Raw genomic sequence first — 25172 nt, 5'->3', positions numbered from 1 at the left:
CTAAGCATTCTTTTCATTATGAGCCTCATTGTTTCCTCTCTCCTCTGTCTGTCCGTCTGTGATCAGGAAACCCATCTCAGCGTGCCTTTTAAGAGGGCTCAAATATATTGTTGATGTTTGAGAGTCAAACATGCATGCATAGCAGGAAGAAAGAAACGAAACACGACTGTACAAAATATAAGTAACCACAACCCCAGTCTAGCATCATGTGAAAATGATGGCTCTGCATCTCATTCCCTGAAAACACCTGTTGCCTTCATTTCTCTCTCCTTGTTTTTCTTCATCACTTCTTTGAATTGCATCTCATGGGAGGAACTCAAGCCGAATTTTTACTTCAACTGAACCGAAGGTAAACGTGGCTAATGGAGCCACTCAGTGTAGTAATGTTGCTGTATCCACAAACAAAAAAAAACACCTTTGGACTTCTCGCACTTCACATTTCTGCTGGTGCTCGAAGGCTTCAGAAGAATCTGTCACAAGTGAGCAGACCGATTTGCTGATTCTTTTGCTAATTTAGCAGCTACAGCTCCTTTTTCATGACCACCTGCGCACTATTGGACTGAGAGCGATGATAGGCATCAGATTTCTTAAAAGAAGCTGCTGAAGTTAATAATGATGATAATGTATACAGTAAAAACAACCTTTACTTTGTCACTGTGTACTGCCTGTAAGCTGTGTGATCGGGCTTAAAGCTGTTTTTTTTGTTCTGCCGTTGAGTCCTTGACTCGAGATTGTTGCTTGTGTTGTTACTACTTTCTGAAAAGCTTCAGATAAATTAATTTAATGGGGATTGTTTGGGTGAGAAGTTAGTAACTATTACTTTATGTCATTTCTTGTTATTTAAACCTGAATGTGTCCAACCTGTTTAAACTACTGTGACCTCTCCGTAGGTGAGCGTTAGATATTATCACATTGAATCCTGCAGCGTTGGACGCTCGCTGTCTACACCTTTAAAAAATGACGTCTGCCCGCCCTGTTTTATGCTGCTGTGCTCGCATTCTTTTAGAGTTGGAGGTAATATTCAGATCAAGCTCATTTTGACGCTGATGCTCGTTGGCGCCGCATGCTGTTAGGACACGGTTGTAATGCTCATTTTGCTGTATGTCGATATTTGCCAGGAGTGTGAAAGTTTCTCTGAGGGATGATGTGCTCACATCATCACTTCTTTGAGTTTGTTCCAGAAGCTTCTCGTCTGATCCTCTGACAACACTTCACATATCATCAGTTGTATTACAGCGAGTTACATCCATAATGCATAGAAATGACAGCACACATCAGTTGTACATTCAGCTTAACATCCAGGATCGAGCACAGTGTGCGCAACATCGACAAACCCCAGAAGACGTCCTGTTCAATGAAGTGCGCAGCGTCTGATTGGCTGTTGCACACTGTTGGCTCTCCGACAGAGACGCGTGCTATTCAGGGAACATTACAGAGAAAGGACGGAACAAGGGCACACTGCACTACGACCACTGTGATCACGAGTGATGAAAACTCACAGATCTCCTGGTGATGCAACAACAAACGAAAAATAACCGTGAATGAAACAAACATCGCATGCACGGCCACCGCTCACACTCAAACACGGGGCAGCAGAGCATGTGGGACAACAGGTGGAGCAGAGATACAGTACGAGAAACTCAACAGGAAGAGGAAAATATGAAGAAAAAAAAAGATGCAGCACAAGCAGAGATGGCTTTAAGGGGAGGTACGAGGGCAAGGAGGCGAAGGAGGAAGAGGAGGAGTTAGTCATGGAGGAGAGCTGTTGATACCTACCCTGCCCTGCTGATATCTAGCTCCCAGCCTCTGGACTGGCCTGGTCTGGGCTGGGCTCTGCTGTCTCACTGGGACAGGGAGACCCAGAACCACACGCCTATGGAGGAGGAGGAGGGGGGGGGGGGGAGGAAACAAGAAAGGAAGGAAGGACGGAAGAGAGGAGGAGGAGTGTAAGAGGAGGAAATAGGTTAAAGAAGAAAACGATCTAAAGGGAAAGATTGCAAGGTCAGGACTCCTTAAAACACAGAAATCAAACAACTCAAGGACGTCTATGTTTTTGAGTTCAATGTAGAAGTTCATTCCTTATACAAGTTTTTGTCAAACCTCACAAACTTTACACACTTTTTTATTTTAATACAGCCTCCATACATGGTGACGGCATGAGCTGACACTTTTTTTTAAAGTGATTCCAGCTCACCAATGTGACTGGTCTGCTTAATTGTGTTCAACTGTATACGTTTAGTAAGGCAAAGGTAGAGATCAAGGATCGAAGTTTAGGTAGAAATGATTTCATTACACTTATCCAGATGAAATACGAGGGTTTTAGGGAGTCCTGGAAATCTCGAAAGACTTGAAGAGTAAACAGGAGGCAGAAGAGAAAAAGGTGTCAGTAGAAAAAAAAGGAAACCACAGCCCACACACACACCATCGACTTTCAGAAACACACACCTGCAGTCGTGCTCCCAGACACACACGAGCACTCATTTAGCCTGGTCTTTTACAAAAGACTCTGCACAGTTCAATCTATTGATCGGCTGCTTTTCTCCTCAAATCCTTCCTCTCTTTACACAGAGAGCGGCAGCCGCTGTTTCTGACTTCTCTCCATCTTTTGCTCCTTCTTCTTTTTCCCCTTTGTAGCCTCACTGCTGCACTCGCTCTCTCAGTAACGACACATTTCTCTATAAAGCTCGTGCTGCACGTCTGTGTGTGTGTGTGTGCGATCCATGCCCGGTGACATTTTCAGCAACTTTTTTTTTTTTTTTTTTTTTTTCCAATAACAGTCGGATTGAAGGCATAAAAAACTCATGTTTCACGCCTGCAGAGGGGAGAGAGAGGCGAGTAAGAAGAAACAAGGAAAAAAAGAGAGAGACAAAGAGAGAGAGAGAGAGAGAGAGGGAGAGAGAAATGTGAGGGAGAGTTCTGGAAGAAGTCTTGTTTCCTCGAAGGTCATTGAGACTACGAGGACTTTGGTCAAAGGCAGACGGAGTTTCTCTTTATCTTCCCATCGTTTCTTAATTTCCCCTCACTCTGAGACCGAGGAGCGGCTGCTGCAGGAAAATAAATATTAATTGCCTTCGGAAGAAGAATTGGGGCATTATTCGTCGTCTATCTGCACAGATGAGTCTGTCCGTGTAGAGGTAGTGATGTATGGACGCTACCTGGCTGGTATTAATAACAGCTTAATGATGTCTCTGACAGTCCCAGCAGCTAATTTAACGCTGTGTTGACCATGCACGCACAAACGCACACTGCAGCACAAACTTCTGCAGGCACGCTCAAGTAACGTTCACACATCTACACACACACACACACGCTGCGGGAAAGTACACACTAATCAGCCGCAGTGATTACCTTCCCGCCAACACGGCAGCCCGGTGATTTATCAGCACATCTGAGCTCAGGTTACACTTATTAAACACACACTTACAGCGTCTTCCTCTCCACTGCGACTCGGGCTGCCCTCTGCTTCCCCAAACGAGTCGTCCGTGGGCGGGTCTGTGGCGTCCGTGGGGGGGTCACTGACATGAGAGGCTGAGGACTTGGAGGGAGAGCTCTGCCTGGGTGCCGGGGTCGGAGCTGCAGGGGGGAAACTCTGAGTGAGACAGCTACGGACAGAGGCAGCATCACAGGCAAAGATGAAGACGAAGAGTTCTCACGTGAGTTGGTGGACGGCGTCGTGGAGGTGACCGGCGTCAGGTTCATCTGAGAAATGTCGAAGTCGTCACAGTCGTCCGTGTCCTGGGCGGTGCCCACACGGCTGAAGTAAGTGCTGAATGCATCTGAGGTTCCCGATAGGCTCGGCTGCTCGCCCTTTTTCAACGGCATGGCCGGAGGCTTCGCCAGCTGAAAGTCCTAAAAAAAAAAAAGGAAAAATAAAAAAGACACAACTTTTCACTCACTGTATTTGAAATGTAACGTTTGTGTTCAAACCTCAGAGACATCATTCACAGTGCAGATAAAACCAGGGCTGTGTTGTTTTTTTGTTGCCTTGAAATGCTTCAGACAAAGTTTTTTTGTTGTTGCAAAAACGTCTCGGTGAATTTGGTGGCAAACTGTAAATAAGTGAACTGTTGACCTTAGAAACTCTGCAGAGGCTCCGACTACATCCTGACACCAACTCATGTTTAATGTTATAAAGTGAGAACGAGCTCCATCCACATAATTGCTTCATGAGTAATCTGAATCCATACGACACAATAAAGATGATTCATCACAGTACATGTGTGTCAGTTCAGTCAGTTTTATGACAGGAAGCAGATTGTCTACTCTCCGTTAAATCCATGAAATGAACAAAATACTACTAATCAAGAAATCCTGCTGACTGCCGTGTGTCTGTGTTATCATTTCAACAAGTCTCTAACAAAGCAGAGCTGAGTTTCAGACCAGAACTGGGTCAGTAGGTTCTCCTCAAAGTCTCTGTTTTAGATGTTCAAGCTGCTAACATGTAAAAGCTTTGTAGATTTGAAAGAGTTATTCTGAACACATTTTCTGGAAGGTCAAAGACCAGAGTTGAATGTTTGCCTCTCTCTCTTTATACCTTGACATCTCTTTAATGTTTGCTATCATATAAAGGGAAGTCCTTCCCCTCTGATCAGTTTGAGAGCACATGTGCAGCAGGGAGAGAACACACAGATAACACACACACAGCTTCAGGAAGTGTGTTTGAATGTTTTTGATGTCCTTGTATGTTTTTTTTTAAAAACAGCATGAGTGTTGGGTTCTTATGAGCACGTTTCGGCTGCTGAGTCGTTTTAACAAACACGAGGCAGAAAACAGAAGCCTCCATCTGGATTGTGTGTTCTTCATCGACTCACCTTGAACATCTCCTTGCCCATCTTCCTCGCTCTCTCCCCGTGCTGCGGACTCGACGACGCCGAGGGGGAGGGGGCTGAGGCGCCGGCTCCAGAAGCTAAATGGCTCTCACCGGACGGAGTCACAGTGGCGACCTGGGTCAGCGTTTGGAACATGGCGGCGGGCAGCGTGCCCACAGGTTGGGCGGGGAGGTAGGCTGTCGGGGGGAAGGCTCCCGCCGCCATGGCCGCCCACTGTTGCTGGGTGGCGGGGAAGATGTTGGCCTGGCCCCAGATCAGAGGCTGACCGCCTGGCAGGACCTGAGCCACTGGACCCAGTGGAGACTGGACTCCAAAGGCCAGTGGCGTCTGAGCGGCAAACTGCTGGGACCAGTGTCCAGGGGGGACGGCTCCCATCGTCACATAACCTAGTGGTGACAGGATGAATAGTCTGAGGTTAAAGATCAAATATAAATGTCAGGGAGGTGATTAAAATCCCCGATGTGCGTCTGCTTTCTTCTCCTCTGCTTTTGGATAATAAAGCTATGCATCAGCAGAGAGAGAGAGCTGTCCTACTTCTGCCTGCAGATAATGTGCTGCTGTCTCTTAATGGTCATGGTGAACTCTCATAATTACCTCCAGAATGAGGCAGAGTCATTATGGAACGAGAGAGCTCTACACACACTCATTAAAATGGCTGAAACTCATCAGCAGGAGCTGTTTCTATTACACACTGACTGCTCTCCTCATTCTGCGCTCCTGTTGTTACCTGCAGCAGAAGGAAACCAACATTTAACCCCTGCCGCCCCGCTCCTCTGCCCTGTCGGAGAGGGACGAGTGGAGGGACAGAGGGGAGGGGGAGGGTACAGTTGTTGTGACTCTAATATTGTCCTCTAATAGCACGCAGGTCAATGCAATGTTCTGCTACCGTATTTTAAAAACAAAATCTGCTGTTTTCAGAGCCATCATCTGACCATGACGAAGCCTGTAGGAGCGACAGACAGTTCTCTCGGGCATCTGATGAAACAAGCGGGTTATTCATCATGACCAGTTCAAGAGCTTCTTCTCCTTGTGCTCTTCATCAGAAACAGATCACTCTGGCTGCTGCCGTACTTGCAGAAAAACTCCTGAAAACTTCCTGACATTTTTATAATAATAATAATAATAATACATTTTATTTGTAAAGCACTTAAATCTCAATGTGCTACAGCCTTTAAAAGAATAAAAGATTAGTTAAAAACACATAAAACATCTAAAAAAAAAAAGGAAGAAATGTTGAGGGTGAGCTACATGTGTGAACCCAAATAGCCAAATGTCACACTCTGCCTTTACCTGAAATGTTCCTGCCAGCCCCCTGAGGACGTTTTTTTCCCCACATTAAGTCATGGCTGATGAAAGTGTGAACACAAGAAATCTTCTGAAAAACTCATAAGGAGCAACTGTCAGCGGTTGGTATACAGTATATGTCCTGTGACCTGTGCATGCTGTGACATGCCAGCTGTGTTCACCACTTTTAACTTGTCCTTTTTATGTAATGTCTTGTCCCCACTTCCTCCTCCAAAAATGAGATTAGGGTAGAAGACAGGAAAACTACAACATAACATTCATAGAAGACTACAATATAACCATCTCTTGTGTTTTTTTATTTCTATTCACAGGCTGCAAAATTCACCGTGGACCATTTCTAGCCGAGGCTGCAAGCTAATGATGGAGCTCATATTCTACACACAACCAGTGCCACCTTTTCTCCTTTTGTTCCCCCTCATCTACATTTCTATTCCGTCCATCTGTTTATCTCGCCCTCCTTTCTTGTCTCTCCTCTGCCCTCCTGCTGTGTTTGTTTCCCCTTTCGCCTTTAGCTTGTGCGGCATTTAAGCAGAGAGTGAACAAGGAGCTACCTGAGGGCACAGACGCAGGGTTGAAGGGAGCGAACAGTTCCGTCGGGGGCTGCAGGCCCTGCGAGGGGTCCAGGGTGTTGGCTGGAGAGGCGGGGGTCTGTGCAGGGTGTGAGGGGAGGAAAACATCAGTGGGGTCACAGTTTGCAGGGTGTAGATGACAGAGTATGGACGTGTGAGAGCTGCTCACCGATGGAGAGGTGATGTCAGGAGGCGTCGACATGTCTCCGAAGATCTCTAACTGGTTGAGATTCTGAGGGTGGAGACAGAAAATGCTTCGAGTTAGTCTAAATTAAAAAAAAAAAAAAAAACAGTCCTGGTTCTGCATAATCTGCTGTAGGTTACGTTTGGATGCAGCATGCATCACAGCCTGCATGCAGCATGACAATAACCTGAAGTGTTCTTACCTGAGCACTGACGCCGCACACAGAGGAAGAGGAGGGGACAGAGGGGTGAGGAGAGATGGATAATGAGATGGAATGATTATGATGACATACCTACCAAGACTTATACAGCGTGTCATCTGCAGCACATACAGAGAAGAGTCACTACTGTCTCTTATATCTAAATCTTTTCTCCCTTTACATCCACTTTTATTTTATTTTTTTGAACACACAGAAAATATCCCTCGAGTCCTCCTCAAACCTCCACATCTGGACGACCTCACTGGACTGATATCTATATAAATACAATATAACATACATCAAGAAAACGTGCAATATATTTATCTGTATAGTACTTTTTATATCTGCGCCTTATTTTTTTAAATTATATAAATACTTGCTTTTATATTTATCCTGCTCTACGAGCCAATGCAACGACATTTCGTTCTGTGAAGTTCAAGTTTGACAGTCTTCAAAAGTAGAAACATCTTGTGTTAAATCTGAAGGATAGTGCTGTGGTCTGTTTACTGATAAGGGGGGGGGGACAGTGTGGAGATGTGTGTTGATAAGGCTGACTGTAGCCTTTTTTCAACACAAGCCCTTTCTCCTGTCCAAATGGTTAGTCTGCTGCGGTGAGGTGCATGTGTGCAGGACCGATTCAGCAAGATTTCAGCGGCAAAGTTTCTCGAAATGTCGAAACAGCTATATAGTAAGATGGTAAGATCAGTACTGATGACGTTCATTTATCTTAGTCACCAGCTCAGTCAGCTCCATGCTGTGACCAGAAAAGTTCCTGTCCTGGGTTTTCACCTCTCTGACCTGTATCAGGTTGAATCAGATATCTCGTACATTACTACTGGTCAAGTTTACAAAGTGTCATGAGGGTTTTGGGGTTCGTCATTTTGGGATTCCAAAAAGCGTGAGAAGTTGCGTCAGATGACTTTGACTGAGCATATTTAGATGTTTCTCTGTCGCTGCTGACTTAAAGGGGGATGAACAATTTTAAAAGCTCTGAAGCGTGTCAGTGTTTCCACAGTCACGAGGTCAGGTTGATTAAGCTGATCGGACAGCATAGTAAATCAAAGCCTAAAATTTTGTTTTGACATGAGCTGAAACCAAGCAGCATCCTCTGGTGTGGATTTTGACGCAAGATTTAACACGTTTCCAGCCTGGTTAAAACAACGAAACAGGTCTGATTAGCTCATGTCTTGATCGGCACACACTGTATGGAGGGGGGGGGGGGGGGGGGGGGTGAATGTTTTGAGAAGCAGCTCCAGGTATTTCCAGCTTGGCGGAAGCCATCAATGGGACTGTCAGGATCAGGATTCATCGTTTAATATTTACATATTATCTATTGCTAAAAAAAAAAAACACTGGTTGCACTCTGCAGCAACACAACTGCCCGACTTTAGAAGTCTGATATTTTTTGTTTTTCTGTGTTCTGAGTTAAATTGAAGGCAATCTTATCTTTTATAGAAAAAACAAAACAAAACATTGTAATAAGCAACTGGGACTAAATTACCAAAAGTTACACCCATTATCATTTGAACAGTAGGGCTCCTAAGGAAAGGGTGGACGCTTCAAGATTATTTACATTTCACTTGTCTCTCTCAGATCTGTGTTTGTGCTGCTGTAACGCCCCGATCTGCTCTCTGGAGATCAATCACGCTTCTTCTTACAGTAGCTTATATTATAAAGATGATTCCACCAGCTGCTCTGTGAGCAGACAGCCACACCCCCCTAGCATCATTACGCTAGCAGTGTGTTCCTGTGGACAGTCATTACGGCTCCCTGTGCTACCGTGTGTGTGATGTGCCTCAGAGGGAGCAGATATCAAACACAGCAGCCGTTCTATTTGATCTGAATTATTTCTGTTTCCTTTCACAGTCTCCCCATGATCCTCCTCTTTAGTATCTCTTCTTTTCTTGCCCATTAATAATATCTTCAGGCCCGTGGCAAGTGAACGAATCTCTATTTTTAGTCGTAAAGGAACTTAAGCCTTGAATACATGGGCAGAGATTAGCATAAATCATGGATGTGGATAATTTCTTTGGAGATAATGAATGTTCTTTGAATATCTCCCCTATTTTAGGTCACATATGGACCACAGAACTCTTTTACATTTATCAGAAAATGGATCTGTGGGTATGCTGTTCTGATGATGGCTCTATTTTTTTCTTTTTTTTTACCCAGAAAGGGAGGAGGAGGGGAGGCTGTAATGTGGACTAATATTTCTGCAGAGATTAAAATCAACTCAACACAACTAGAAACAGCATATATCCAAGACATGTACATCCAGGTGATAACGGTCTGTCTGTGGGATTAACTCTTACAACACATTAGCAGAAACGCTCTCCTTTAATAAAAGACATTAACGTCATGCGGCCTGTTGCACCAGCTGTGTTTAAATATGTCGCAACTTCTGGGCTAAAGTCCACAATAAAACCCAATGTGCTTTTAAACCAGACACTTCCTCCGCTACATATTTATCCCTTTTACTCCCTGTTGATTGTTTTAAAAAAACATTGAGCAGTCACGGGTGTCTTATTGTTTCATGACAAAGTAGTGACTGCATAACTCTTATTTATGTTTTTTTTCTAAACCACAATCAAAGACAGCTGAGCTCATCTGGACCCTGAAGACGTCGTACATGTGCTCTGCTTTGGTTTGCTTTGCTTCAGAAAAATGAGTGCATGAACTCAATGTTTGAGGTCAAAGAACACATCTCCATTATGGTTAATGGATATAAAGTTAGCTTTTCAGTTACTTTTGAATCGTGTATATTACAACACTCGCCAGATTTCGTTTCTTTTTCTTCTTGGTTTTCGTGACAGCAGTTAGGCTTTCTGTCAACATCTAAAGCAATCAATATTTCTTGGCTTGCTTGTTTCAGCCGGATAACAGGAGTTATGTTGCTGTTACCATCAGAGTGTTATGAATGCCTTCTCATTAATATACTCCGAGCAGCTGGACTCCGCAGGTGAAATGACCGCCGCTGTCGGACCCCCCCCCCCTGCACGCTTTGTGACAGAAAATCTGACCTTTACGTCCACCCAGATCTCCGAGCTCCTTTCCCTTTCCTCTCTCAGTCTTCTGCAGGTGTGAAGGCACAGGTGCGCCCACACACTCTGCCTGCTTCTTTCATATGCACCACGGTCACATGTTTTATTCATGAACGGCAGAGGTCAAGAGTTGGGAGGGCCTTTGGACAACAGAGGAACAAACGTGCTGCAGCATAGACAAAAACAGGAGACAGGAGGTAACCTTTAGGACGTAGAACGTAGCCTGAAAACCCTCTGAGCTTCTTTCTGAACCGTGGCGACCCGTCGCTGTGTTATTCATCCGTACAGATCCTTACCTGAGTCACCTCGTGTAGGTCTAAGTCTATCAGATCTGCCACTGCCTGCTGCGGCGGCGGCTGCTGCTGGAGCTCAGTGTGCTCTGGTTGGAGGGGCTGATGAGGAAAATGATGGTGGTGCTGTTGATGATGAGGATGGTGATGGGGGGTGTTTTGGTGTCGATTCTGTAATCACAACCCTGGCGTTAGATGACAGGTGGGATGAAATGTGCTCACACAATTACAGCGAGGATGAGTCAGAAGGGAATGAAGCTTTTAAAGAGGGAAAAAGAAAGCGATGCAGGTTGTATAAACACAAAACACACTCTCACTCACGCACAGAAAGAGTTTCTCTTTTGGAGAAGACGAACGATTTAATAAGGTTTAAAGCTCATCCCTACCTTTAGTCTAAAGTGCAGCTCTGAGCCGACTTTTTAACACTCCTTGTGTTTCTGTAAAGCCGACTCCCCTGAGTCAGGAAGCTCAGCGAGAAACCAAAGAGCTGCATTATCGAACATGCTCCTTGTGAGGGCAAAGGAGGAGCAGTAGTCATATGATATATTAAAGGAAAAATGTTACGTTTCTTCTGGTTCAATCCACAGCTTCACAAGCTTGATCTCCATCAAACCAAACTAAAATCTAACACTGACAGAAACGTCGTCTTCATCTGTGACAAATCCAGGGTAAAGAAAAAAAGCAAATCAAGAACTGGTCCTCTTAACAGAGTCACAAGTGATACAGATCACATGTGAAAATGAATAAAAGAGCCAATGGGGACTAATGTATTTTTGCAGTTTGGCATTACGAACGACCTCCTATCAGAACTAGAAAAATACAAAAGCCTTTACAGGAAAGTGAGAAAAAAACAAATGAGGTCATCGTAACTTGGCAGATTGAAGTTTTTTTTCATGTTGAGTGAAGGACAAAAGAAAAGGTGCTTTTGCTTCTGTTAAAGAAAATCAGTGAATACGTGTGAAAAATGTCACTAGGATCATTTTCTCCAGATACCTGAAAAACAAAGAGGGGTAATAATAAATGGGCTAACAGCAGCATTCGACATGAGCGAGTGAGCGTTCGAGGACCTGTTTCTTTCCTGTCGCTCACATGGACGAGTTTTTCAGATGCAATAATGTTTGTTTGTTTTTTTTAATCTGTTTCAACCGCTAAAAAACATTTAATATTCAGGCTCTTTGTTGTAATACGCATTTGAGCCACAAGAGGCTGAACTGCCAATTTGCAATTGAAAATCAATCAGCTCATCAGGCCTCATCTCCCATCATGCTTTGTGCTGGACCAAATGACTTGGTTTGTTAAGCTTTGTGTCTGTGTTTTGAATCTGGCTTGTTTTGTTCATGTGAACATGTAGAGGATGTTTTTTTTATGAAGTTAGAAATCATTTTGTCTTAATCATCTCTCTCTATGGTTTTAAACCATAACTGTTTGGATGTTTCCTCTGGCCACTGAATGGAGGACTACTCCCCTTCAGTGTTGCTGTCAAGCTGCTATGATAAGGTCAAAGCCAAAAAGAAAACTCCCATTAAATAAATAGATCACCAGATATCACCAGTTGCTTACTTTCCTCTCAGCGTCTTCTAATATTATGACGAGTCCTTCAGATGTTTCCCCAGCTGTGGCTCAGAGACATAATCAGTAGAACATTACTGAGTGTTTCTTTGGATGGAGACTGAAGTGCAGACATCATTAGCTGATTATGAGGAACAATAACGGCTCACCTGGTGCTCACTACATCTGGAAATTCTTGTCATTTATTTCCTGGATGCTTCTCATAAAGGTTCATTAAACAAGGACATGCGATTTGGAAGTGCTGGCTTCTCAACAATGCAGCAGCCAGTATTTACTCCTTCTAAGTTTCGATTCTGGTCCTGAATGGTCTGTATTTGTTTTAGGACACAGCCGTTTTGGACCAGTTATCACGACCAACCAACAGGTGTTGCGGTGATAAAAGCTGCCAAGCAAGCTGGCTCAGATATGAATGATTCTATTCACACTAAAAAGCCTCAACATTTTTCTAAAAAACGCTCCACGACCAGAAACATGGTCGAAAAAATATTGGAGATGCTTTTCAAAGATGAAGGGTGGTTAGAATGAAGGAAGGTCTCGAGGCTGATAAAGAGCTGCTAAACACTGAAGCTTCAGTGTCCTGGACATAGAGACTGGCATGCAAATCAACTCTAAGGAGGAGAAGGTAGGGGGAGAAAGGTCTCCAATTTGGACTGCAGTAACACTTTAAAACACGACATACATACGTATGCTCCAAACAATAAAATGTGTACTGTTCTCCTCACTGTCAAACTAAATCAGCTGCTGCTACTCTGAAAATTCTCTTTTCCTTCTCTTTCTCCCCCTGACCATCTCTCTCTCTCTCTCTCTCTCTCTCTCTCTCTCTCTCTCTCTCTTGCTTGCCCTAACAATTATCCCTCCGTGCCCATTACACACTCTCACCTTCTCCTTGGCAGGCCCTTTATCTCTATCAGTGCAGCCTCCACCTATCAATTAACCATCTCCAGGGAAACAGTAATTACCTGAGCACATGTGTTCTGCATACAGTCACCGCAGCCCCTTTAATTAACGCCACCTCACTGATTCCCCCACTGTCTGACTGATCGCTCTAAAAACACTGGCGCACACTGTGAAACACACACATTTTTACACCGTGACGTCCCTTACATGTCATACATCAAGGTCTTTAAAAGCCATGCAGAGGTGATGTGTTGGATGGCACTATTCGACGCTGGACTGCGTGTTTACACCGCTTAAAGTGGCCGTGTGTGTTTGTTTTATTGATTTGTCTCCTTTAAGAAGGTGACTGAGTAAACAACAGGCTGGAGGTCGCTATTCTGTCGATGGTATCTTTTCAGAATCAGGTGTAGTGTAAATACTCGCAGTAATGATCTCATCTAATGCTTTAATCTGCTATCAGAGTCTCAGCTGAGGAGACTCTCCTGCAGACTGCGCAAACACTAAGTTTACAATAAACAGTCGACATCACCAAATAACTCTGAAGCTATAAGAGTGCTGCATTTTTTTTATTCTTCCTTCAACTTTAATGTTCTTAATTTTTCTGTTTACTATTTAGCACTGTAAGTATGATGTGTCTGAAGTATTCTTCTCATTGTAGCCAAGTGTATTGGGACCATTGGCACTTTAATGGGATTAATTGATGTAATATCTAATTGTTTATACATTTAAGCTAGTTATCCACAGTGTTGCTCAGATCAGTAATAAAGTTGAACTATAACTAACTTTTACGACCTGTTTGGGCTATAAAGCTCCTCAGTAATTAGCAGACTGATTAACTTAGTGTTATGGGATGTTAGTCTCATTGTGCTGCAAGAATAAACTGCTTTGGTTGCTCTCTCCCGAATTCACAACCAGGTCTCATCAGTGTAAAGAATGGACAGGATATAAAGGGGTTCTCAGTCTGGGGTTAAATTTTTTCTTTTTAGTAGTTATTGTTTTTACTATGACTTTCTTAAAACAATTATGATGTATTTTTATTGTGGTTTTTCTGAAATGTAAAATGTAGCTTCACAAACAATCAATTTGTCATTGATCCTGCTGAAATCAACAGTTTGACATGATGCAGCATTTTCACTTAAACATACCTGCTGACTCATCACTGACTGACTGAAGGACAACATACTTTAAAGACAGAAGAGTCACAATTCAAACAGATTATTATCACCTCATTTTACGCGCGGCAGCTGAATTCTAACTAACTGCCGTGGCATGACCTGAAATAAGGAACCTTTGATGATCATTAAGGGGAATAAAGGATACTAAAATAACCAAATCATGGGGGCGCTGGTGGCGCAGTGGTTAGGACCTGCATCCCCATGTGTGGAGGCTATACAGTCCTCAACGCGGATGTCACAAATTCCTTCCCACTTTAGATACTTCTGTACATGGTCAGGAGAATCACCTTTACCCTTACAATGTCAAACCTCTATTTGAAGAACAATTCCTCATTCCATTGTCAACTGAGGCCATACATTATACTTTTAGAATACCTCTAATGACATTCTTCTCTTCAAATATGGTCATAGCTTCTCCAAATAGATCGTAGTCTGCTCACAGCAAAGTCACCTCTACAAAGTGTAACCACACTGAACGTATTCACAGAAATTCGTACTATCAATGGGTGTTTTCATCAATTACTTCTGAGGCCCCCTGAAGACCTTCGGGAGAATCTCACCACTTACTGGCTTAAAGACATAAAGACATGCTACGTTATTTGAAATTCAACTCATGTCCTGAGCTTTATGTCATTGACTTTTATGGTGCTTCTAAAACAAGTTGCTAAAGACAGCTTTAGTCGTGGTTTGCCTTTCAACGGCATATATGCATCCTTAAATCACAATAAAGCAGTATGTTACAGACTTAATTTGAACGTTTCTATGGCGCTGGATCATGTTCTCCCCCTCTGGCTGGCTGGGAAGCAGAAACAGACTTGAATTTGCTTTATTTAAACCCGTATGGACGGCGGGGCCAAGTGGTTGCACAACAACAAGGGAGAAATATTGGATTTGTTCACTTTGAGACACCTGCCAACACAAAGGCAATCCAAAACGCAGCATGTGTTCAGGCCTGGGTGAGGAGAGAACAGGAATACGATGGTGCCTGTAAGCTTCTTACCAAAGCTGGGGATAATGTGCAGCCAGAAAACTGCGAGACTGATTCCAAGCAACCAGAATTCATAGAGAGGTACTGTGACTGCCAGCAGAGAGGTGGAGGAGTCCAGTATGAGCGCTTTAAGGATAAAAGAGTGACTGCAGGGGGAGCACACAGAGCTGCAGGGCTCTGCACAGACTGACTGGATCCTGAGCGATACAACACACAGGACAGCAGCCTGCTTACTGTGTGTGTGGAGATTTTAGCAGATTAAATCAGGCAGGAATATAACTAGCATCTTTATGGGCAGATAAAATAGCTGCTGAGTTATAGTGCAGCCTGACAGCGGCCAAGGTCATCTTTCATTATAACCACTGCTGGTGGAAGCCAATAACAGGACCTTAAACACACACGCACACACACATACTGTTCACAGGCACGATATAGATTTTTTTTCTGCAAATACTCGTGGACTTGTATGGATGAGCCATGTGAAAAAACTGATCAACATCCCGTGATATAGATTCAAATATGAGCCCATGCACATTTACGGTAACACGTATCATTTGTATCCATGACAGGAAACACATTTCATTCAATGAGAAGGTCATGCAGGTCTGTGCTGGTTCTGCAAACCACAGCCAGGCATGCTTCATGAAGCAAGCAGACGCTACACACACACACACACACACACACACACACACACACACACACACACACACACACACACACACACACACACACACACAATATCCCGGTAAACCACAGGGAGCAGCAGGCAGCACGGAGCACAGGGGAAGATCTGCAGCCACCACAGTCACAGTCACAGCACGAGTCTCAGCAAACCTCTCAGGGGAGGGGAAAATGTAAAGTTTCAATATCAGGAAGTAGAATGAGTGCAACATCCACCATATAGTCATTTCCCTGTGATGTCACACTCTGGATGGCAAGCTCAGTTATAACTTCATGGTGCTGTACTCAAGGTAATCACATGATATGGATTTAGGAATTTGATAGATCACTTTTCAGCACCGATAGTGAAAACAGTGCAGGATAGGATATCTTAAATGAAGCCATCTACCAGTACGTTTTTTTAAAATATTTCAGTAGTTTCAAGATGTTTGCTCTTTACGATCTAAATAAATAATTGGTTACCTCTGCAGCCTGTTTATTTCTGGTTCTGAGTCATCTCCTTTGAGCAGAATGTAAAGGTTACTGGGCTGGATTTGGATGTTGGAAGAGTTCTAAGCAGTTGCTTTTTTTTTAATCACAAAAGTCAGAGCGGTGAGCAAAATGGCAGGAAAGTGTTTCCCCAATAATGCAATCCCTGTACCCAGCTGCAGTTATCAAAGAACAGCAGTCTGCGTACATAGGTGCAGCTGTAACCCCTCCTTATATGAAGTCACAACACCAACTCCATTCAGCAGCATCCAGACCTTGTTGAGGAGCGTGCTAGCCCTGATCCGGGCACCTCATACATGCTCTGCTTCCCAAAGTGCATTCTTTCAAGCATCATATCATTTTCATGGAGAGGATGGAAATATTTGTTTTCAATCAAACACTTGGGGTCATTTTATCTCCAAGTTGGCGTTTGAACATGTTTTTCTTCTGAAGAATGTTGATCTGCTGTCTAGTGGCTCAAATAGTCTTTGTTGTAATTCTATGAACTAGGACCTAATGTTTCTCCAGATTCCCTTCATCAGTTCCTTAATAACAAAGCTTGTTGATCGTTAATATGATTGGCCAACCTAAAGCACAGCAGCGCGACATTATAATGGCATCTGACCTTCACACCCTGAGTTTGACATCAGTGAAATAATGGCCGCCATGTGAACATCGGGAGTTAGAGCAGCGCACGGGACGGGACAGCTGAGAGGTTTGTCTGAGAGGGGGGGGGGGCAGCAGGCTGAGGGGTCAGGGGCAAACACTCGGTCACTCACTGGGTGTCGCTTTGGGACGTCATAGACCCCCTCCTTCTGCTGAGAGGTGGGAACCTGCAGTCGCCCAGAAACGCCGAGAGAGCTCAGGTTTAATCACAGCATGAAACACGTCACTGTGTCAGCGGCACTGACACATACTAAAACCTGGCTCTGTACCTCCATAATCAATCACTTTGTGTGTGTGTGTGTGTGTGTGTGTGTGTGTGTGTGTGTGTGAGGATCAGAATTAAAATCTGTGGAGTGAGAGCTCATCTACGAGGCTGATCAGTCAAAAAGGTGCTGTTGCTCTCTCTCTCTCTCTCTGTTTAATAAAGGAGGGATAAGGCTGCTTATCACGGCCCAGACATGTAATAACTCACATGTCACAAACATGGAGACGTGTAATATTTCTGTGTCACACAGGCCGATAGATCGGACACAATGATAACTGATACGTGTGATTCCTGTAGGGCTTTTTTTTCTTCTTTTTTTTCCTCCTGTTTTAAATGAAGTTTTGTTCTCTCCCTCGGCTGCAAGTGAACTAAACCAAACTGTGTGTTCAATAAAAAAAAACAAAAAAAAACAGTCGTGATGAAGAATATCTATCCAGCACAGCCTGTCTCATTCTTCCTCCTCCTCTCAATGCCTTTTCACTTCTTTCACATGTTTATTTCCAGAAGCTGCCATCTTTATTCATACATCAGTTCCTCTGTGGCTGGAGGCTGGCTCTGGCTCACGTTCTATAAGTGTGTGTGTGTGTGTGTGTGTATGTGTGTATTGTGTGTTTGTGTATGTTTGTGCACACGCCAGCAGCACTCCGTTTATTTTCAATCCATTTTATTTAAAGATCAAACGAGAGGCTGGTGATTAATCTTTCTCCCCCCTCCTCGCTTTCTTTCATCTCCTCGGGGTAAAAAAAAAAAAAAAAAAAAGAGGGGAGGGGAGTAGTGAGAAAAGGAGGAGGGGTCTGCCTTCCACACAGCCCAAGAATAACCTCCACATCCCCCTGTACACCCCCCCCCCCCCTCCCCTCATCCCCCTGGAGGTCTAACCTCACCCAGAGTAAGGCTGCTGTCTCTGGGGCTCGCTGTACCTTTAAGGCCTCTCTGGAGTGCCGGCTGGTTGTTTCCTCTTATTCTGACCATCTTTTATTTCCTCTATCTACATTTTAATGAGTTAAGATGAGAAGCCATTAATTTTACGAGCGGGCCACAATATACTTATCCCATTAAAGAGTGATGTAGCTGCCTCCTGCTGACGAGCTAATGGAAGATTAAATCTCTTTATTTTTTAACACTTTAAGCGGCTTCTGTTGTTCCATATGAGAATAAAATGGAGACACAGGCAAATGAAGCAAGCTTGTGGGTACCTGATAAATGCTCTCTTCTGATTGGTCACGGATGGGCTCGTGTCCCGCCTCAAACACAATGTACTACGATTTCAGCAGCGTGAGGAGCAGAGGAAAACAAGAAGCGGGAAAATGAAGAAACTGAGAGAAAAGAGGCGAAACTGGAGAGAAGGTTAGTGAAACAGAGCGTCATCGAAAGTCGTCGTCACACACAAGTTAAAGGGACAGATCTCACCAAAACATGGGGAGGAGTTTAACATCATGCATCTCACCTTTTCCGACACACACCCTCGACTGTCAATCACACACATCTCAGCTTCTCCTGCAGACATCCAAGCCTCCATATTTCTATTTTTTCCCAACACTATAACCCCACAGTGGACACAGAAAGGAGCAAGCTGCAGCAGTGATGTGATTGGTCAGGAAGTTACCTGGTAGACCGGGTCCTCCAGATCCTCCTCCAGTATTGTCTGCAGACGAGCGGTTGCAGGAAGGATAGGCAGAGATCAGAGGGGAGAAAAGAAGAGGCGGAGAGTTAAGCAGGTGGAGGAGCCAGAGTAGGCGGAAAGCCCAGCGAGACACAGCAGCTTCCCAGCATTCACAAAATCATTTGACGATCATCAGAGAAAGAAAAAGGAGGAATTAAGGAGATGAGGAGGCAGCGCAGAGGAAGGTGAAATCGGCACAATGAGCAGATGAAGCCTCTGATGAAACCTGAGAGACGCCGCTTGGCGTGTCCAACTGCTAGCTTTCATGTCGTCTCAAGTTTTACTACTTGACTCGTCGGTCAAGAGTCTCAGTGATGACGCTGGTCGAGGAGGTTTAAGTATAAAAGGAGTTAAGAGAGAGGAGGAGTGTGTACCTGGTAGACGGCCTGCTCACACTGCTTGTCTTTCTGAGCTTTTTTCTCCATCTCTTCCCTCTGCTTTATCTCATAAATGAGCTGGAACAGGTCCCGCAGGTCCAGGATCACAGGCTCCGCCTACACAGATGAAAGTTCAACTCATATTAACACTTTTAAAAAAACACACATTTACATTTACAGGCGCACATTACAAACTCAAATTAATGTTCAGGACCATAGACTGTAAATATCAATGGACAAATCCTAACCCATCTGTTACAGCAAGGGGCTCCGGAGGCTTATTGGCAGCAGCCACCATGCTGGAAATCCAGTCTGAGCCAACATTTCAGACGACCTAACGACCGGCTGAAAACTGAAACTGAGGAAGGTTTGAAACCTCATGACAAACTGCCACCTGTCATTCAGGCCAGCTACGCGCCGAACTATTCAAAACTTTTATCGGATTCGGACAAAAAAAATCTTCCTGTACAATGTGTATCTATGAAGACAATAACTAATCAGGTCGACATATTTTGTACCAGGCTCTAAACACGTTATTAAAGCTGTAGAAAAACTAATTTTGGCCGTGGTGTGTATGCGACTTTCGAGGCTCTTGGAGCTAGCCTCAAGTCCCGAGGCTAGCTGTCTTTAGTCCCGACCCAGGACAAACTGCAGGATTTTGCACTTCTACATTGGCTTCAATTTTCAACACCGGATGTCGTCGCTCGCTCAGGATTCATAATGAGCTGCCGACAACACGCTCTACCACCTGACAGGACATTAACGCCATGCTCACAACAACGCTAGCTTACAAAATAATCGTCTCCTCATTCACACTCGCTTCATTTAAAGCACGCAGCCTACCACAGCAGAGCTCCTGTGAACACGACTGTCAATGTTTATAACAATTTTGAGCTCCACACTGACTTGTATGACGCAGACCTGAAAGGATTTCAAAGTTCAACAAGAGCAATATGCATTTTAGCGGAAAAACAATTCATGCATGGATCTTTTAACTAAAACAAAACACAACATTTCTTGTCGATATAAAACACTGCAAAGGTACGCAGAAGTTGCCTCCCCCATTAAAACACTTTATCAAATGATAATTTCGCATTATCATATTATGGACCGCTTCTAGTGTGACTCACCATCTGCTCAGCTGTGATGCTCTGATTCATGAGCTGCAGACATTTTTTTTTAGAGGAACGTAAATAATGAGTCAGACTATGTGATGAAGACACATTTTATAAATCAGAAATACCTCTGTGTGGGATCAGAATGAAGTCGAACAACATAACCCGATAAGGCAGCTGTAGTCAAGAAACATATGTTCTGCATTTAAAGCAGGTGGTGAATGCTCTCCATATACTATAGTCCTTCATGAAAACATTTAATGGTCTTTAAAACGACGTCTGTAAGGACAATGTGTCAGCCACAGACTGAGATTTTACACAGACTGGAAATCTTACAGGGTCACTAACTGCAGGACTACAACTAGAATAATTTAGAGAGTATTTCCCATCATGCACCTGGTGGAAAATTAACAACGAAAACTTTTGAACAGAAAGCTGAAAAGAAGGAGAAACTTGTGGAGCTGTGGAGAGAGCAAGAATGCCTTTTTGACTCGTACTCTTCTTTGTACCACAAGAAGACGATCAATCCCAACTTTCTAGAGGAAGAAAAAGTCCGAAGATTTCCGTCGGTGAACTCTCAGACGGATCATTACCGGTGAGGTGATTAGGCTATAGATATTAGCCAGCTGACATACTTACCATGTCCCCCTTTTTTTTCCGTCTGTGCTCTATCGTGGCACAAAGAGGAAGTCACTTCATAGAGGTGATTTTGCTCTCTCCTCAACTCCTCCACTTTCTCCTCATTTTCCCCAGTCCAGTGTTAGTGGTTCATAAATCCTCTTCCCCTTGAACAAAAAAAGTCTGTCTCTGTAGGGATCCTTTCTGTAATGTTGTCAGACACCTGTGGACACACCTCGACCCATTAGGGATTGTGACGCAGACATTACAGCCTGTTTCACTGACTCATTCTGACCCGATGGGTTTGTAAACAGAGACGATTTATAATAATTTGTCCTGTTTCTTAAAGTGTCCCGTCTCTAAAGTGCTCCAAACTAAATAAACCTTACCACGGTTAGTAGAGTCTGCTATCAAGGCTAAGGCCCTCTGTGCTACGATTCTGAGCCTGTTATCCTCTTGTTTGTGTCACCTTGTGTCAAACTCTTCTCAGGGGAACTGAAGAATAAACAAAAGCGTACGACTTCCACTGTCAAAGCAAACATTCTTATGGAGCTGTCGTGTTTCCGCCATGATCAATTATTGACTGAGGCTACGCAGAGTTCACCAGGAGTTCATAGCCTGACGCTGCCGTGCAGAAATGTGTTATATTCCAGAGTTTTCTTTCTGTTCTTCGCTGCAGATTCCTCTTGACAGACTCACTCGGTGGATCCTAACTGAGCCAACAGGGAAAGATATCCTCTCTGTGTCGGATTCAGATCCTTCTTGCATTATGACGGTACATGCTCTTATTCCCTCTTTTCTTTAGTTAACAGTAGACACAGCCAGCTAAGAAACAGCAGTGACTTATAGAAAGCAGAGAGCTGGGAGGATGATGTCGGAGCACAGAGATGAGATAACCTCGGTTCAGCTCTCTTGATTCAGATGACTAATACATGGCCTAGAGCCACACTGATGAATGATTCCACGAAAAGTAGCGATGCTGATTCTCTCTGCACATACACAGCTCTATTAAAATCTGACTAATCAGGATTTTCGGTGAAAAAAAAACCTCCCCTATCCCCTCTGGACATTAATGCAACCACTCACCCTCTTTACCCAAATTAAAGTCTGCTCTTGGTTAGAGTTTGTTGGCAGGAAGCTCCTCGATTTATCACTTGGAATATCGAATTCCTCTCAAACTGTTTAATCTCAATCAAATTCAGAACCACATTTTCTTAAATGACTTTTTCGATGACCTCTTGAGATCGTGCTGGAACTCACAGCCGGTGAGAGTCATCAAAGCACTGATGAAACTTTTTTGACTGCTCTTGACTTGTACAGCACGGCTGACTCTCTGCTGCCCAACGCTGAATTCAGACATCCAGATTGTCTCTCTGACCGGGACACTTTTGAATGACACAATCACCATTTTTATCGAGCGTTGAGAAAAGCACTGCACCAGAAACACTTAGAAAAATGCTGAGACGAATGCTGCAGTGAGTCTTATCTGAACTAAATAAATATTCTTCAGAGTTTATGACTAAAAGCAGGAGAGAAAAGAGATACAAGATTAACTTTGAGGCTGTGAAAAAGTGTTTTTTATTTCGTCTGTAAAAGTAATGGAAGATGTGGCAGAAAAAAGGTCACATTGTAAAACTGGTGGTTTTAGTTTTTTCCCTACTTTAACAGTCAATTAAAGTTTCCACGGTAAATATTCTCCCCCCCGCCCATATGACGGTGGATTTTTTTCTCAATGTCATCTTGAGAAACAATTGCATCGGGGACCCTGCACCTCCAGCTACCCCCCCCCCCCCCCCCCTAAGTAAACCTGTGTTACCTTCTTTTCTTTTATTGTTTTCACCTTATTCACAGTCTTATTTTTTTTTTTAAAGGAAATTACATTTGTCTTCCAAACATTCTTCATCTGTTCTAATTTATGAACAAAACACAGAAATCAGCTCTGGGTTTGTTTTTGTCAGTTTTTTTTGCCACACTTCCTTTAGAGAAGATCAAAATGAACCATGGAACAACATTAAGATTTGTGTAGTACAATTTACCCTTTGCAGACTCGAAGCTTCGGCTGAACTTTTACATGGTCTGTCAAATATCAAAGTTCTTCTGAAACAGCAGATGAACTCTCTCCTCGGGGGAAGATAAGCTCTCTGCTGACGGCTAAACCACTTTAGCATTTCTTCTGATTGTCTGTTGCTTTCATAACTTACTCATGGTAGTATTTCAGTTGCAAAGAGACAAAATGAATATGTAATAACTGAAAACGTTATAGCTCCTTTGATATCAGACAGAATGTTATAGTCGTTCAACTCTCCGTAACCTTCCTTCAAATTGGATCCCAGTCTCTGCCAGGAAAATACATTTTAAATACAATAGTAACTTTTGTAAAACTTCTAACGAAGAGTGTGACGGACTGAGAGACTGTGGACAGAATCCTCTCCAACAATAATGAACCCTCTCCTCTAAATAAAACACGTCTCACACTCTGAGCTGAGCGCTAAGCCAATTACTTCCCAATGTTCCTCCAAATTGTCCTTTTCAGGACGACCTAAAGTCTTAGTGCTCATGACGACAGAGACGCTTTGCTAATTCACATCAAAGTGGTTACTTTCCAATTACAGCCCCGAACCGTATCGCTCCGAAAGGTTGTGTCTCCGCCCACTCGCTGTCAGCAGCATGGACGGAGTGGCGCGATGGTGCGTTCAAGTCAGTGATTTAGGCAGAAATGGAAAAACAGGGGGTGCAAAAAAAAATACAGGGGGTGCAAATTTTTTTCAGTGTCACTCACGGCGGCGCGGCACGTCGGAGCGGAGGTTATGTGCTCCCTAACACACTGGTTTTGAAGAAAACTGAATAAGTCTCTAAATTGTGCATTCTGTTCAATAAGATGCATTGTTACACATTTTAGTTTTCACATTTTAGTTTTCCTAAGCTTGATAATGTTGAGTTACTGTACAGGCCCTGCCCTGACACACCCCTTTATCATTTGACTCACTTGGTTCATGTTGTCTAAGCCCTTTGTTGGCCCACTACTTCTATCTGCACTTTCTTTTAAAAACAAACAACAAACAAATAAATTCATAATATTACATGTGTCATCCAGTAATAATAGATCCCTAGACCTTGATAAGTCAATCATCTGTCAGCATATTCGAATGTGGCGCTGACCCGAAAAGGTGGAGCTAAACACTGCAGCCTGCTGATTGGTTGAAAAAATCGTCACTTCCCGTGTTACGTCGGTAAATAAAACTCCGCCGTGTTTAAAGCACAGACTGTAACACACAGCTGATTGTTTACGTCTGTATTTGTCCTCGCCGCTCACAGCCTTCTCTGAAACAAAGCTTGATTGAGTTCTTGTAATAAAGAGTCACATGCCAATGACAAAGTGGATGAACTGCTGGATGTCTTCTTCGTTGGTTTTGTTTGTGTAGCGTTTTTCTCCTTTGTTGAATTTATTAGTTAGCGGTTAGCTGTCAGCGGTTAGCTGCTATCATATGACGCTATTTACATAGCGGCAATCATCATCTGGCTGACACGCCGTCTACCAAATAGGGCACAGGTGGCTGTAGAAACTAGAAACGCAAACGGGATCAGGTTTAAGCTTTTCAGTACCGGTATTCGGCAAACATATTCTTTGCCAGAATTAGAATGTAGCCTAATCAGATATTTAGCGCACCGTATAGAAACCCGTGTAGTAAGCACGTCTATTAAATGTAGATATTTGCACGGCCTAGGTCAAGCCGTGCAATAATTTCAAGGCCGTGTTTTTTGAAAATAGGCCGTGCAAAAAGCGGTTTCGCGGCAGGCTACCTAAATCTATGGTTCAAGTCCTGAAACTGTGGGTAAAATATAATTGTGAACTTTACTCGGTAACGCGTCAGGTAAACGACAGAGCAGGTGACTGATGAGAGCTGAGCGCCGGCTGCAACATGTGCTTTGATACATTTTATTTTACTGTGTGTCTGTGTGTGTGTGTGTGTGTGTGTGTGTGTGTGTGTGTGTGTGTGTGTGCGTGCGTGCCTGTGTGTCAGAGAGCCATGGTTCATGGCCTGGGAGGATGGATATGCCATTAGAGCCGGTGACACACACTCAAACCCTCATCGACTCACTATGGGAAATCGATACGAGGACAGAGTGAGCCAGCTGGATCCAGACTAAACAAGCTGAGCACAGACACACAACAAGAACTACAGCAATCACAATAGGTCAAACAGGGCTACTCAATATCATAAGGAGTGTGTCTCTGCACACACACACACACACACACACACACACACGCTCA

The 25172-nt window shown here is 43.7% G+C and overlaps 1 protein-coding gene across 5 annotated transcripts in view; it reads right to left on the bottom strand.

Annotated features, from left to right (window-relative positions):
* Window positions 1–25172, bottom strand: part of dab1a (DAB adaptor protein 1a) — a 92605-nt gene that overhangs the window by 5541 nt on the left and 61892 nt on the right. The window contains exons 6-15 of one of the 5 annotated variants that reach the window (XM_079351389.1): window positions 19164–19283; window positions 18733–18771; window positions 18323–18385; window positions 16975–17028; window positions 6873–6935; window positions 6686–6782; window positions 4812–5215; window positions 3654–3849; window positions 3425–3573; window positions 1777–1873 (exon numbers count right to left, since the gene is read on the bottom strand). In XM_079351389.1, coding sequence (XP_079207515.1) covers window positions 1793–1873; window positions 3425–3573; window positions 3654–3849; window positions 4812–5215; window positions 6686–6782; window positions 6873–6935; window positions 16975–17028; window positions 18323–18385; window positions 18733–18771; window positions 19164–19283 — 1266 coding nt within the window. In that variant the 3' untranslated portion in view covers window positions 1777–1792. Of the gene's footprint in view, window positions 1–1776; window positions 1874–3424; window positions 3574–3653; window positions 3850–4811; window positions 5216–6685; window positions 6783–6872; window positions 6936–10423; window positions 10589–16974; window positions 17029–18322; window positions 18386–18732; window positions 18772–19163; window positions 19284–25172 lie in introns of all 5 variants that reach the window. The other 4 variants (XM_079351387.1, XM_079351388.1, XM_079351390.1 and 1 more) reach the window with 4 other exon arrangements.

The sequence above is a fragment of the Symphodus melops genome (genome assembly GCF_947650265.1).
Source record: "Symphodus melops genome assembly, chromosome: 8".
NCBI lineage: Eukaryota > Metazoa > Chordata > Actinopteri > Labriformes > Labridae > Symphodus > Symphodus melops.
Note: the sequence above shows the minus strand (reverse complement) of the source record. Positions and strands in the feature narration are given on the sequence as shown.